Source organism: Xiphophorus couchianus, chromosome 7 (genome assembly GCF_001444195.1).
Source record: "Xiphophorus couchianus chromosome 7, X_couchianus-1.0, whole genome shotgun sequence".
NCBI lineage: Eukaryota > Metazoa > Chordata > Actinopteri > Cyprinodontiformes > Poeciliidae > Xiphophorus > Xiphophorus couchianus.
In genome coordinates, this window is record NC_040234.1 from 19,344,878 (window position 1) to 19,360,710 (window position 15,833).

A 15,833-nucleotide genomic window follows, 5' to 3' on the forward strand; every position below is an offset into this window, starting at 1 on the left:
CCCTGCAAATGTGTGAAGTAAGCTCCAGGAGTTCAAATAATCTTTTTATGCAGGATCTTTCTCTGTACAGATACACTTTTATAAAGTTCAGGTAATACAATTTTGAGCCATAATTTCCAATTTATAAAGTTTCCCTGTAATCTATTTGAGTAGACTTTTGTGTTTCTCATGTCTAATTGGAGGCAGAATCTCACCTGAGTGAATCTCAGCTTGATTGGCATAAAATGTAGTTTTTGGTTTTATAAGGAAAATTGATTTTAATGTGGATTCTAAATCTATTCTAATCTTGAGAAATGCACAGAAATCTACTCATGCTATAATGTATTTGACATAGATCCTCGGTGAGGTAAAGAACTCACTATTTAGGCTTATTATTGATAAGCGGTGAGACTATTTGGGTTAAAATCTCGAATTAAAAGTAGCTTAATGGTGCTTAATATCTTGCTACACTTCCTTGTGCTCAACTACTTAACTGGCTTACATTTTAAGCTGTTTTCACACTGTTCTTTTGATCATAAAACAGGAAAGTGCAATCAGTTCAAGCTGTGAAAAATAAATGATCGCTAATTAACTTGTGTAGTGTTGTTTCATGAATTAGTTTCTCCAATTTGTGTGGTTCCCAGATGGTAAAAACACACAGTAATGAGGCACCATCAGACTGTGAATATACTTCACAGAAGGTTGAAAGTTGAGATGTTCATTTGTAAGATCTCAAAAGAGTATGTAATCTGATTGATGGCATAGCTGTCACATTATATTTGTGTGTGTTTATATGCCATAACATTATAAAGCCTTGACATTGCCATTTAATTTCAATGGAAAAGAAATCCAGCTGCAAACATGAGAAACATTATTTCCACAACCAATTTTTAAAAAAGGCATCTTTGGTCTATAATTACCTCATCTTCTTGTATTTTTCATACATGGGCCACAGCCACGTGAATATCAAAAGAAAAACAAAACATGAAAACAGTGCATCACCAGCCTCACTGCTATCTTTATTTGAGGTCCAGGAAATAAATCTCCAGCATGTTTACGCGCTCATGCCTCAGTCCTCCATTTCCAAGGTGGTGTGTGTTTACATATGACAAACACTGGGTTCTAAAAATGCTTTACGGCACCCTGTGAAACACTGACCTTTACAGAAAACCACCGAACTGCTCAGAATGATATACTGTGCACATGAATGTGCATGAATGCTCGTTCATGAATGTGCGCTTGTCTGGGCCCCATGCACATGACCATGCTTTACATGTGCACACAGTAGCCCTCCTGTGTGACATGATCTACGGCCAGAAACATTCTACCCAACCAGCCATCATTAACTCTGATGTACAGCCAAATGTCGTTATGTATGCTTGACTGCATGATTTACAGTTAGGGACATAATGGAGTGGCTACTGTAATGAACTCGCAGAGTGTTTGATGTACGGGACACTGCTGGGGGAAGGCAGGTGGGGGGCGGGAATAAACACTACATCTGTGATGGCAGCAATTACGGTGGTGATGATGATGATGAAATTTGTCTCCTCACTTACGACATGAGCACTTTCTGCAGGGGAAGGACAAAAATTAGGAGGAGAAGCAAAAATGAGTTTGAAGAACAGTAAAAAGAGGAGGAAGGGAAATTATCAGATGCTGCTTTTGCTAACTTTGATGTTGGGACTGCCTGCCATGGCTGGAGGGGAAACAATGATGATGATGATAAGGGTGATAACAAATGGTGATGACACCTATGATGAAGGAGTTCACACTGTATTTCATAGTGTTTTATTATTAAAGCATGTCAAAGTAGGTCAGTTCCCCTTCAATCCCCCTGCCTGGCACTGGTTTAATTCAGTAAAGCAGACTTTGTGCACTTGATCTTAATGACGGGTTGCGAGTGAAAAGAAGAGATAAAAGTATTATGGTGTCCGCTGCAGAAAAGAGGAGAAGGTTATGAAGTCAGAGGTCAAAAGAGACGGTGAGGAAGGAGCATAAAGAAAATGGTGCAGAACAAATAAAGAACACCGAATAGAAAACTTAGAATGCTGGAAAATGCAGCATTGTTCTACAGTGGCTGAATGTGAATTATTTTTCTTGCAAAAAAGATGCAAACCAATGCTTATTTTGTTATCATATTCATCATCAGACAGAATTCCAGTCTCATTTTGGCATTTTCTTTTCCTACCTTAAGACACTGTAGAACCATTCATCGTTTTAACCACAGTCTGACTTTGCCCCCTAATGGTGCAAGGAGTTAACTACTTTCATTTCACAAAATGCTTGGCAGGACCTATGCTTTTTTGTAAAATGGCTTAGCACAAACAATCTGGCATTAAAAATAATGTTGTAATAAAACATCACTTTAAAATATTTAAGTGCTAAAGAAACTTCAAAAACCTCCAAAGCTCATGTTCATAATATATCAGGATCTAAAATGACCTGCTCTCTAGTAAAGATCTATGAGCCCAGGAAAAAGAACCAAATATCAAGTTTTAAGCAGAACGTCCAGCAGCATGCCTTAGAGAAATCAAACCACCAAGTAATCCTTCATTATAAATGTTCCCAGCAAAGACAAAGTCATCATAGCAATGACTATCAGCACAACACAGGGTTGACTTTTGGAAAAAAGACATCCATATTCTTACAGATGTCAGTTCAGTAGAGCATCTATCAGAAGAGTTGATAGCTATTCTTACTCAGCCTGGTTTATGCTTCACAGCTTCAGCAGAGGAAAACAAATAGAGTTGTCTTAACTTGAGAACTTTTAGGGTTAGCTAAAACTAGGTAATAAACACAAGAGTACATTGCACTGTTATTTATTTATTCTTTTATAAATTTACAAACAAGTATAAAATGCAGTTTTTATTTCATGAGCATTAAAAAAACATTCTGTACAATGGGGATGAGCCTGACTTGCAACAAAATGTGGGAAAATATCCTTTTAGGTAAGGTAATTTTATTTATACAGCACCTTTTCAGCAACAATGTAGTTCAAAGCGCTTTACATGAATTAGAAGAAATACAAACAAACAAAAAACAGAAGCAAAAAAACCAATAAAAGTACTTCACAATTATGAACTATTAGGAATAGAATTCTCTAATAAATAAGAATAAGTACTCCACAATATATGTGGAGATCCTATAGAGAATCCAGAGATAGACGTTTCTCTGGATTTTGTTCTAATTCCTGATCTGTGCTGAATGCAGTTTAAAACTAAATGTTCCTGTTCTGGGTTGATTAGCAGAATAAGTACACCAGGTGTTTCTCTGTACAAACTAATTGGAGTTTCTCTGGATCTTTTTGTTCTAACTAATATGTTTGATTCCTGTTCTGGGTGAAGTATATAAACTAAATGTTCCTGTTCTGGGTTGCTGGATAAGAATAAGTACTCCACAAAATACAAACTAAAAGGAGTTTCTCTGGATAAACTAAATGATTTACACAGTATAAAAACTGACTGTTTAGCACAGTACTTTAAATTGCTTCGTTCATATCAACGCAATTTGACTTATTCTGTTTACATTTTGTTTCACATTTAAATTACTCTCTTTTTTAATTATATTATTATTTTTCTTAATTTATCTTACTGATAGAAACATACTCATAATCACATTATTTCTAAAACAAATTGATAGGAAAAACAACATGGTACAAGGAAGCTTATTGATCAAATCAATAAGCTTCCATACAGAATAATTGCACACCCTGAAATTCTCAAATTCCAAATACATGGTTCACTTTTGTCAAATAACAATAAAATAAGAATTATTATTATTATTATTATTTCCATCCTTTGTTAAACCATCACACAGTAAACCTGCAGACATATGTCAACAAGGAAAAACTTCACTAACCTGAAACCTATTTATAAATGTTTTTGTCTTCCTTGCACCCACAAAAAGGGAAGGTCCCACAGCATGGCTGCAGCCAGGGTTTCCACAAAATCTTTTCCCAGCTCATTTGGTTTTGAATTGTGTTGGTCTGAACTTGAACATCATCAAATCCCTCTTTACTTGGAAAGGTGCTCTTATGTTTCTCTACGGCTTTGGCAATCTGCTGGAGGATTTCAGCGTATCGAGGCTCAGTCTCAGGGGTCAGTTGTCGGGACTCTGAAGGGTCGTGGAAAATGTCATACAGCAGCGGTGGGTTATGGTGGGTCACATGTTGGCCATGACACAGGCAAACCTTAGTGTCATAGCACCCCCCAGCGCCCGGCGGAAAGAAGTTTGGCGTGAAAAAATGCACCTTGAAGATGGAGTTACCTAACAGAGACACACAACAAAAGCCAGAAACACTTAGTGATTTCTTCACCATCACATATTTGCATAATGTTTTGCCAAGAACGTCACACATCACCAGTGGAAACAGGCCTGTCCAATGTTTTGTTTGATGTCAATTCTTTTATTTGGAAACATCAAAATAAAAAATAATGTGGCACTAAACCCAGGAAGCAGGAAAGAGAAAAAACTTGACAAGTAGGAACTTGTTGTAACAGGCAGTTTGGGCAATAACAATATTGAAAACAAATCCCTAGTAAATGTTAGCAGCAGTTCACCAAAAGAACCAGAGAGCCAAGTCTGACAACAAAACCCGATTCAAATCTTTAAAAAAAAAAAAAGAAAAAAAAAAACTTGGTTGGAGATGGATTTCTGTTGCTAGAGAATCAAAAGGTGATATTGCACTAACAATAGCAGAAGAGTCTAATATAGGCTGAAACAAGCAGTGATACATTATTGCCGTTATTTGATATAGATTAGAACATATTAGTGTAAAATCAATAAGTGGAAAGAAAATTAATTCATATTTTTAACAGGTACATATTTGAAAAATGTGGCTTTTATGTGTATTTGGCACCTCTTACATTTATACCCCTAAATAAAACGACCTTCGGAGCATCACCAAATGGTTACATACAGTCCATATTCATTTGTAATTTAAGGAGAAAAAGAACAACAGCTTGTTAGACAACAACGCAAACAGCATCATGATGATCAACGAACAGACTGGACAAATAAGGGACAAAGTGGTGGAGAAGTTTAAAGCTGGGTTGGTGTATGGATGTAGTCAAGTGTAGAAGACTCATTCTTAGATATTTTCTGTTTCAGCAAGATATCGCAAACCAGGTGAGAGAAAGAAAAATGAAATGCAAATCTACCTACATGTGGGATCTATTTTCTTTCACATATTGAAAGGCGTCTATTGTGTATTGGGGCTGCATGAAAGTAAGAGAGAACAAAACTTTCAGCAGAAAACAGGAAGGCTGAATCTAGTTGGGGCCTGCCCATAGCAATGCATAGGGATTTCTTCCCTATGCATTGCTATGGGCAGGCACCTATTGTTCTACACCTCAAAATAACTGCCGCTTCCTACTACCGTTAATGCGGCTCGTACCGCTGCATGCCCCCTCACAATATATATATCAAAACGTGAGGCTCAATCCCGTGAGGGGAGCTATTATTTTTGTTGGCATTTCGAGTAACTGTGGCGACATAATTAACAAAAAACGAGCCAAATTTAACTCAAAACAAAAGTCTAACTGACACAAAACAGTGTCAGTTAGACTCAAAATAGACATAGAATTTAGTCTGCCTCTCTGAACTGCTCTTTAGAACTACAATGACTGAAGGTTAGAACTACAACATGGCGGACACTGAGTGCCTACAAAAGAGGTCTGAGCTGAATGTCAGAACTACAACATGGAGGAACTGTCAGTTACTACAGAGGAGGACTGAGCTGGCCTTTAGAACTACTTGTGTTTTGGGCATTATATAACTGATTTTACCCAACCATTGTTACACATGGGATTAGTGTGGCAATTTAAAATGAAGCTTACTGAAAATTTCAAAATAAAAGCCTTGAATATTTTTACATCAGATAATTGCTCTTTTTGACTTTATGTGACTTTTTTATCCAAAGCACTGTTACACATGGGATTAGTGTGGCAATTTAAAATTAAGCTTAACAAAAATTTCAAAATAAAAGCCTTGACAATTTTTACATCAGATAATTGCTCTTTTGAGCATTATATAACTGATTTAACCCAGCAATTGTTACACATGGGATTAGTTTGGCACTTTGAAATGAAGCTTAACAAAAATTTCAAAATAAAAGCCTTGAGAAATCTTACATTAGGTAATTGCTCTTTTGAGCAATAAATAACTGATTTAACCCAATGACTATTAGACATGGGATTAGTTTGGACCTTTGAAATTAAGCTTAACAAAAATTTCAAAATAAAAGCCTCAACATGCCCCTGAGGTTAGTGCACCGCCGCAGGCGGTGCAATAATATTATTCTGCATTATCTTTTTCTCTCAGGTCAGGGAACTGCCTTGCGCAGCAAGGCAGTTCATTAGCATTAGCATTTTAGCTTATATAAGCTATAAGCTATTTATTTGACTTATTAGCCATGTTTAGTCTACTGAATGGAGTAAGTCCATTATAGAAAACATCCTAGTGATGTCCCACATGCTACTGACAGCAATCACGCTAGCATTAGCATTTCTGCTAATTTTAGCTGATACACTTACTTTATCATACTGAATGGTGCAAGTCCATGTTAGTAAACATTCTTGTCAATCTCCACATGCTATTGATTACTTTGCAGCTTTCTTTAGCATCGATGCTAATTTCTAGCATCAGAACGCTGGGTCCAAACCGACGGGCACACTTTGGCAGGCCCCGGTTAAATTTCTTCAGGAATTTTCTAGTTCAGCAATGTTCTTCTGGTTTATCCTGTCAACCTCTTCCTGTTATGAAACAGGAAATGATGGAACCTTTTAGGAAAGCTCAGATTCTCAATGGAGTACGTATACTGGGACACTTCTCTTATTTCCAATGGTCACTATAGTAGTTGCTAATTCAGGATGCACAAGACATGTCAGCTTATACTTTTTCTGTTTTCAAATAATAAAGTTTTAAAATAAGTAAAGCTCTCTTGTAGATTCAGTTTTCTCACACAGTTGATGTCACCACTGTTCCAGCTGTAGATAATTAATGAAGACACAGGGCAGAAAATATTTTTTTTACATAAATGTTGTCTTAACTCTCATTACAGCTGTACAAAAAAATATGTATTGACACAGAAAAACCTTACCGGAGAATAGAATTTAATTACAAAAGTTAAAATTTAACTACAAAAGTCAAAATTACCTACAAAAGTCAGACATATACATCTCTATTTACCATTTAACATAACATTACCATATGTTATGTTCAACATGTGGATTCTAAGACAATGAAATGTCTCAACTTTGTTGTGTTTTTTTCTGTCATTTTCTGTTTTTTTTCTGTCATTCTTTAGTGAAAAGCCACACATCATAAAACAGTCATGATAAGATCTGTTTCATTTCTGTCTCATGGAAATATTTCATGCCTCATTAAATCTGAAAATATACATCTGCTGAATAGCTGAACACATTTCTGTTTCTGCGTGTGTGAACTTACTATCAGTTGGGTGCCACCGTACCGCATTCAGGTACCCACCGCAGTAGTGGAACATGAATTCATGCTTTGATCGTGCAGCTTTCCCTTCCAGCAGTGGCATGAGGTTATAGCCATCTAAATGTCTGAGAAAGAGTCAGAGTAAGAGAAGAGAGGACTATGAGGAATGCATGAGGAACAACTCAGATTTGTTGTATGTGAAGATTCTGTGACAAAAATCTTGATGACCTCCCATGTATAGTGTGTGCACCTGTGTTTTACGGTAAAGGAATTCAAGTGAGATTTAGTTCACATTTTCTCTCTTTGTTTTCTGGCTAGACGAGCTGTTGAAGATTACAAAAGTGTCATATTATAAAGTATTGGTCTGTACCTATCTGGCTGGGTGTCCTTGGCTAAGTATTTCAGGGTGGGGTAGAGATCCATGAGGCTTATAGGCTCATCAACTACTCTTCCTGCTGCCAGTCTGCCAGGCCAGCGAAAAATACCAGGCACCCTGATGCCCCCTTCCCAGCCCCCCATCGCCTTCCCACCTGGAGATGAGACAAAAGGCAGAAATTACACAAATATGTGTGGGAGTGTCATCAATCAAAATCACCCTGACATATGACTGACCTTTATATATACTGTTCCAGCCTCCTTTCTGGCCGATACGAGAATCAGAATCTTCTAAATGCCCACCATGGTCTGAAGTAAAATGCATGAAGGTATTGTTGGCTAGGCCAAGTGAATCCACAGTTTCCGTTATTTTACCTGAAAACAGTATAGGTTGGTGAGATACAATGATCTGAGATAACACAGTAAAAGGCCACTCATTCTTTCCCTTTTCCACTCTTTAAAACTTTACATTTATTGAAATTTTATGCTTTTAGTCAGTTATGAACTCCTTAAGTAAAATAAAACATTCCTGCCTACTGAGGTCTAACACAAGATTTGCACTTATTAACATATTAGGTTTACGCCTTTTGACTTACCAATGATCCAGTCCACTTCTTCTAGGTTGTCACCATAGCGACCATGGCGGCTCTTCCCAGCAAAGGCAGGCGTTGTGAACAGAGGCGTGTGGATATGAGCCAAAGAGAAGAAGAGGAGGAACGGATGATCAGCATTCCTAAAGAGGAAATGAGTCAGAGATGTTCTCAGGCATAACATCTCTTTAACCATTACTCATACTGTTGACATGTCACAAATTATCTGTGTCTTTTTCTAAGTCAGCCGTAAACATCAATAAACTAATGCCAATAATAGGTGGTGCTTGTGGAATCTTCCTCCTGTTCTTCAACGTACATTTTTTTTTTAGATCCAGCCCTTACTTACCTTAACTGATGTTTATAACAAACAATTTAGATGGACATACATAATAATGTGGACAAGATTAGCAAAATAAGTTGCAATTATGCCAAATTCTCAAGTGAACTAAAATAATTTACTAACTGGGGTGATAACTTCCTGTTGCTTCATTCCAGCTACTTGCTAAGCCCGGTGGTTGGGCGCTAGGGCAGTCATTCATCCAGCGGCCCCGTCGTGTTTTTGAGTTAAAAAATGTTTAAAGTTGACAGGAAATTTGAAAATATCACTTGATAAATATGTGTTACTGAAAGATTGTAAAATTAATACCTGAACACCAACTACAAAGTCTTAAAAAATGCAAACATTTTAAAAAGACTTTAAAAAATAAGCAATGCTTAGCCTGGTGGGGGAACAAGTAAAGCGTGGTGGCCCGCCAGACTTATAATACAATGTGTTTCACAAAACTAAAAGTCAAATTTGGCGTACCTGTGAGTATAAACCGCCAGGTTTATAATACAATGTGTTTCACAAAACTAAATTAAAGACACATTTGGCGTACCTGTGAGTTTTGAGACTTTCTGTGAGGAAAAAAGGACAGAGCCGCTCATTATTTTGCACCGACATGCTTACCTTACCTCTTTATAAAATTTTGTGCTTCCGCCAGCAGTCTCTGGGGCAGTGTCTCCACTGTCATGGGCTGTTCTATCACATCTTGGTTCCTCATAATGATGCAGTTCCAGGTTTGAAGAAACCCAAAGGGGACATACCACACAGCTGCTGCTACTATACTGACAAAGAAAAGTAGCACCAGTAGCCAAAGGCTAACTTCAAGGAGCCCAGAGAGACGGACACACACCTGAAAAGACATATGGATCGAACACACACAAATGTATTGACTCTTTTACAAACAGTTTTTATGTTACAGTTTGATTTTAGTATATTGAGATATATAGACACATCTCATGTTACAGAGTTGTGACTTTGAGATTCATGGCATTAGATATTAATAGTTTAAATGTTCTTACTAAACCTGTTTCCTTTTTTCAATTATCAATAGAAAATACTCAACGTGGCTGTCACTCTTAAAGGCTTCTATGAATATGCTTTCTTTTCATTTACATTTTTTGCTTCAAGTGCTGTTCCCTTTGCTCTACCTGTGGAACAGCTGGTTTCTATCTGTTCCACAGGCAACTTTCCTTGCCAGTTCCTCTGAATTTCAGTTCAACATTGGGTTTTTTCCTTAATGTGAGTCTCTGACTCATGCAACTGAGTTTCACAACCGGAGTTTCTGTTTTCAATCTGCTTCTCAAACCCTTTGGCACTTGTCTGAATGATTACATGAGTTGCTAAGCTTTTGACTTAATAACACAACAACTGTTTTTTTTTTTTAATGTGTTCCTTTTTGTCTAGCAAAAAAACCAACCATATCTGTTTCTTATAAATGTGGGGAAAGAAAAATAAAACCAAGACAATGTCACACCCACCATTGTAAGAAGTCCCAGTCCAAGTAGTAGGGTTAGATGTTGGAGTGCAAGCCTAAGATCTACCAGCACATCGCTGCCCTCCCCAGGAACGCAGTCATTAAAAAGGGTGAATGGCAGGCCATAGAAATAGCTGAAACCATGCTGGTTTGGGTGATGACAGTGATCACCTCTGGATTCACAGTTCACACCCAGGTGCCATTTACCTGCAGGAGCACAAGATTAAAAACAGAATGCTATTAATGTAAAGATAAAAATGAGCAAAGAGTCCACATCACTACATAAATCTTCAGACCTTTCATCATGCATAATTTGGACTGGTTTGATTGCAAAATTCAGCAGATCCTACTACGTTCTTTAAAATGTCTTTCCTTATGTGTCATCACACATGGGCATAAGACTGAACAAAAATGAAAAAATACAGATACACCCTCCTGGGCAAATTCATCAAGGGTAGCATTCTAAAAGGCCGCTGCTATTTGCTCTATGAAGACTGGAGAGAAAAATACTGTCTACTGAAAGTTGGTGGTTTGATGCAGGAAATGCAAGAATTATAGGAGACTTCAGCACCTGTTTCACAGTGGGTTCATTAAAAGTGACAAAATAAATTAACTCTGTGACAAAAATCTGTGAGGGTGTGGATTTTAGAACTCATAGATTTTTGTAAATAGTGTGGCGTTGTGTTACTGAGCACAGATATACAAACAAAGTTTGCATATTGTATACAAACAAAGTTTGTATATTTTTAAAACTATCCTACTCAATTGCACATTTCATGGAACTTGAGTGTGCTATTTTAAACAAATGTACTGTATTTTTTCTTTTGTTGCAAATGTTCCCTTATTTTTTATAATATTTTGTCTTTGTCTGAATTTGAATGTTTCCATATTTCACTGATGGGACACCTAAAATTTTATCTAGGAGGGACAATAAATTCTATTCTATTCTATTCTATTAAATAAAAATAACTCTCCATCTCGTTCTCATTTTTTACCTCTGCTAAGTACAACGTTGCGCTTATGCAATAGCAAGTTCAAATTGCTCTCATTTGCTTTACTTGAGAGAGGGTTTGAATCGCCATGAATTTAGTGCAGTCTTCATGTGTGAATCTAATCCACATATAAAGAAAATAGCAGAAGCGAAATTTCTACAAAGGATGGAGGTAATGTCACTGATTTGTGAATTGTCAATTAAATTTTTAATAAAAGTATGTTGGAAAAGTTCTGAGTCAAACCTGATCGCCTCTTACCAACTAGGCCGGTGGTGTATCCCTGTTTCTGCAGCCTCTTAGCAAAGGTGGTCTCATTAGGTGGAAGTCCCCCTGAACCTCCGAGAAACAACACTACCTGGACACGGCCTGTGCCAGCCATCCCTGGTCAACACATATGAACGCAAAAACAAGTTAAATAAAAACTGATGGAACCTTGGATGTGGCAGATTTAACTACACATTATCATGTAAATGTTTGGCCCTAAGTAGGAGATCATTTACCTGAACGAAGTGGATAACGGCCTGTCATCACAGCGGCCCGGCTTGGAGTGCAGAGAGGAGCTGCTGCAATGTACTGGGTCAGTTTTACTCCCTCTGAAGCCAGTCTGTCTATGTTGGGAGTTCTACAGGAAAAGTAAAAAATAAAAGTAAAGAGTAATATAAAAAGTAGTATAATACAAATATGATTTTGTATTATACAATTGTTTTAGAAAACGTGGTACTAAGACCAGAGATAATTACGCACAGCTAATCCAACTGTTACTGGCAGCCTTGGTAATTTGTTATCTTTCTGAAGCAGCATACTCTTTAATTGAAAAATGTGCAGAAGATTTGTTTTTTCAATTTCTTATCGTTGTACTCACTGTGAAAGATGACAGTATAAACTTGCCTCTTCATATATCCTTGTTTATTACAGTTCCGGGTTTTCCAGATTTTTTTCATATTTTTCATATGGGAAGTGCAGGTGAGTGGCTTTTTACTTGTACAGTCATTTCCTGATTTAGGAAGCTTAGTGAACTCTTACCTAAATCTCATGTTTTTCTCTCTGTTCCATTTTGAAGAGTAGCTTTGTCACAGTTTTAGTTGTTTTAAACATTTTCTGTAAATATGGGCAAGTTTAGATGAAAATCTGTTTTATCTAAGTTATATTTTTTCTTGTCTTTCCAATTTTGAAAAAAAAAAAAAAAACAGCTACATCAAAGCTACTCTGATCAATTTAAATATGTATATTATATTAAAATAAAAACAGCTTCAGTCAGCCACACTTACTTGTGAGGTTCTTATCATGAATACATTTCATTCTTTAAAAGATTTTTCTAACATTTTTCAAATTCACAGATCTCTACTAAGGACATCAAAAATATGGATTGTGTATGGTTTACCTGATGGTATCATTGCCATAGCATCCTATGTCCCCAATCCCGAGGTCGTCCACCATCATGAGGACAAAGTTGGGCTTCTTGTCCTCCACCTCCCCTTTGACATCACTTCCTGATGCCAGGAGCAGGGAAAGAAGAAGAGGTGCCAGCATGGCAGACCTGAGCAGAAGGCAGTCATGTAGCTATTACTCCTATTTCTTCGGCGTAACTATTTACCAAAAGTTGCGCCGTGTTAGTTTGATTGACATGAACTTTTATATTTTGCAAGAAAAGTTATTTTATTTACATTTTTATGTTGTCAAAACACATTGCATTAACTAGCCATTCTGCAAGTGATTTTGTTTTGCCTCTCAAGTGGAAATTATTACGGGAATCTTTTAAAGACTGCATGTTGTTGCGTAATCCCTACATATAAAGTGAATCTGAACACTTCTTATGTAAGGAAGGAGTGCCCAGATTCAGACACAGTTATAAAACACTATTTGAAGTATGAGCTCTTGCAGAGTCCGCACGGCTCTTAGAGCAAATGTGCCCCAATTAAATGCAAGCCGTAACGTGGGTGGATAAAACGGAATGTCTCCTGATTAACTGCAACGTTAAAATGCATTTAAACTCCTCGGAATTTAAACTCACCTCAATAAACCTACTCTACGCTCAAAGCTGTTCCTGCTTTGCTCAGGTCCCGCCTCCAGGAGTTTACAGTAATAAATATCACCAACGCACAACACATTTCAGGCTCCCGTAAAACATGTAGCTCATGCGCCACGACGATACACCCTTATGCACTGCGTCAAGATGTCGTCAGAGTTTTAAAATACAACAAATAAAAGGTTAAAACAATGAAGAGATTACAGAAACGTTTAATTTAAATGTTGTTTTCACAGCTGTGTTGCTAATAGACAAAATAATAATCAGAGCCTACGAAAATTAGCTAAGTACTAGTTTTGAGGAATAGTATTGTTATTAGAAAGAAAATGGCAGTAGTGCAAGAAAGTATATTACATTTGTGGTCATAGGGATGCGCAGTATTTTCATCCGACAAAAAGTTTGTTCTTGATATAAAATAATGAGACTTCCTTTGCAAAAAATACATCTTGATAGTTTAAGATACAGCAATCAAACCCTTCTTATAATTAGTGACTGTCTTTTGGCATATTTCCACTAGTGTGTTTATTATTTATCTCTGGTTGAAAATTTCTTTAAGGTACAATGCCTCCTTGACATCACTTTAATCGTCCTTAAAACATTATATAACTTCCTGTCTTTATAGATCAATGTAAACCTGAATTTAAATGATTTGCACCTCAGTAATTAGAATATTATTGAAAAGTTACATTCATTTCAATTATTCAATAAGAAAAAGTACAGTCATATTCTTTAAAAAAATCTTAGACATAGAATGATATTTTTTATAATCAATTTCAGGTAATTTCAATAATTATGGCCTATAAGTAAAAAAAAACAACTGACAATTAAAATATTATAAAAGATTAATAAAACATAATTTAAATAATAAAAAAATGTTTGTTTTGGGTATCACAATCAGCTGTCACTCATATGTAAACTTACACATATAAGACGCTTACTGTTCACAACGTACCAAATCCATTCATATCAGAAGAAAGTAGAGTGGAAGGAAAAAAGGTGTTCAAAAACAGAGCAGAGGTAGAACAGAATATTCAGGATCTTATAGTACTGCCAAGAGGAATATGTACGATGCCAAACCAAATAAACCAGACAAAAAGCCACTAATAAAACAGCCTGGCCTTTCTTAGCAACTTGCAGTTTGATCACTTCCATGTCAAGCTGTCGAACAAGTTTAACAGCCTGAGCTTTTTGTTAGTGCTTTGAAGACAGAGAACACCAAACTGTTTCTGAGAGATTCAAACATAACATAAATGTCTTGTCAACAGTATCCCAACATATGATCCATTTTCTGAGACAAAGACAGACAATATGAATTGGCACTGCTAGTATAATTTGATCATTGTAAGAAAGATTTATCTGTATTTATATGAGTCAGTTTATTTAACAGACATAGATAACCAAACCCGTCTTCTTTAATTCAGCATGAGTCAGAAAATTCAGCCTCAATTATTTGTAATCAAAGCAAATCTATTAGTCATCACCAGGTTTCTGCTTGCACTCCTAGTACTTGGTTAGAAGGGGTGGTTTTGTGTGGGTGCAACAGCTTCAGGGTATGAAATAAATATGTGCACATGTAAAGGCATCAACAGTGCTTGTGTTGTGCAAGTTGAACCTCAAGCAGGTTCCCACACTTCGTTTCTAAGGCTCTAATCAAGTGAATCTTTATAGGCCTGTCACCATAAATCATTCACAGAACCTGCACTTGTTATGTGTGAGTTTCCATCTAGAAGTACCTGACATTCCAACTCTTTTATTCAGATCTCTTTGTGGTTCAGTTTTTTTTTATTCCTCATGAAGTCTATAAACATTTTGACACCTTGAAGGCGCTGTAAAAGTCGAAAAACAAGAAGAAACATTCATACACAAGTACAAACTTTACATCAATAAATTTTTCCTCAAGAGTTTGTGCGCAGGATTATATTGGCTTTGCAAAGCCTTAGTCATAAACCGTTTGTATGCACGGATCAATTTTTACCATTATTGTCCTTGGGGTGCATGCCTTAGCAACATTATGACAGGCTTCCAAGAAGTGTGTAATGTGTGTTCCAAAGAAGGTCCACATTGTCATGCTATAATTTTCTAATAAACATTAAGCAAAAGTTCAGCTGAGACCTATAAAAATAAAATAACAATTAAGTTAAGGGACAGCCAACAACTGACAGACAGTTCAAGGGTTTGTCCTTATCAACTCATAGTAAAATAATCTTGTGCTTAAAATTAGCTTGTTTAACCATGTTTAGAGTCTGCAGAGTCTCGGATAGAGCTTTCCAGTTCTGCATAACTTTTCTGAACCTGACAGATATATCAGGTTCAGTTATTATGAAAAGGTGCATATAGTGGTGTGAGTTCACAGTAACAAACTGGATTTTTGCAATATAATGCCTTGATATTATCAGATTTAGATTTTTCTCACTTTTGACACATTTAAATATTTTAGATCACCAAAAGCAATTTTATATCAGACATGGACAACCTGAGTAAATAAAATATGCAGTTGAAAAGTTATTAAAATTACTTAACAAAAATAAAAACAATAGTGATGTAACTATAAAATCCTAGAAAGGAAAGGAATACTTTCTTATGCCCATTACAGAACACATATACTGTATATTCAACTAGT

General features: G+C 36.4%; 1 protein-coding gene across 1 annotated transcript; it reads right to left on the reverse strand.

The window, feature by feature from the left end:
- Nucleotides 1-2,800: 2,800 nt before the first annotated feature.
- Nucleotides 2,801-13,279, reverse strand: arsh (arylsulfatase H). The gene is made up of 11 exons (XM_028024159.1): nucleotides 13,199-13,279; nucleotides 12,569-12,724; nucleotides 11,688-11,809; nucleotides 11,446-11,568; nucleotides 10,200-10,402; nucleotides 9,351-9,571; nucleotides 8,400-8,536; nucleotides 8,041-8,178; nucleotides 7,799-7,958; nucleotides 7,432-7,553; nucleotides 2,801-4,248 (listed from the first exon to the last, which is right to left on the reverse strand). Exons 2-11 carry the CDS (start codon nucleotides 12,715-12,717, stop codon nucleotides 3,848-3,850), a joined length of 1,776 nt encoding a protein of 591 aa, XP_027879960.1. The 5' UTR covers nucleotides 12,718-12,724; nucleotides 13,199-13,279; the 3' UTR covers nucleotides 2,801-3,847.
- Between the last annotated feature and the right edge of the window lie 2,554 nt (nucleotides 13,280-15,833).

What these genes read in the sequence shown, in the direction of transcription:
- arsh (XM_028024159.1), bottom strand. Translation starts at nt 12,717, where the DNA reads ATGCTGGCACCTCTTCTTCTTTCCCTGCTCCTGGCATCAGGAAGTGAT. An exon ending in TATGGCAATGATACCATCAG is followed by an intron (nt 11,810 to 12,568) that starts GTAAACCATACA and finishes CTTTTCCTGTAG; the next exon opens with AACTCCCAACATAGACAGAC. An exon ending in GACTGGGACTTCTTACAATG is followed by an intron (nt 9,572 to 10,199) that starts GTGGGTGTGACA and finishes ATGTCTTTTCAG; the next exon opens with GTGTGTGTCCGTCTCTCTGG.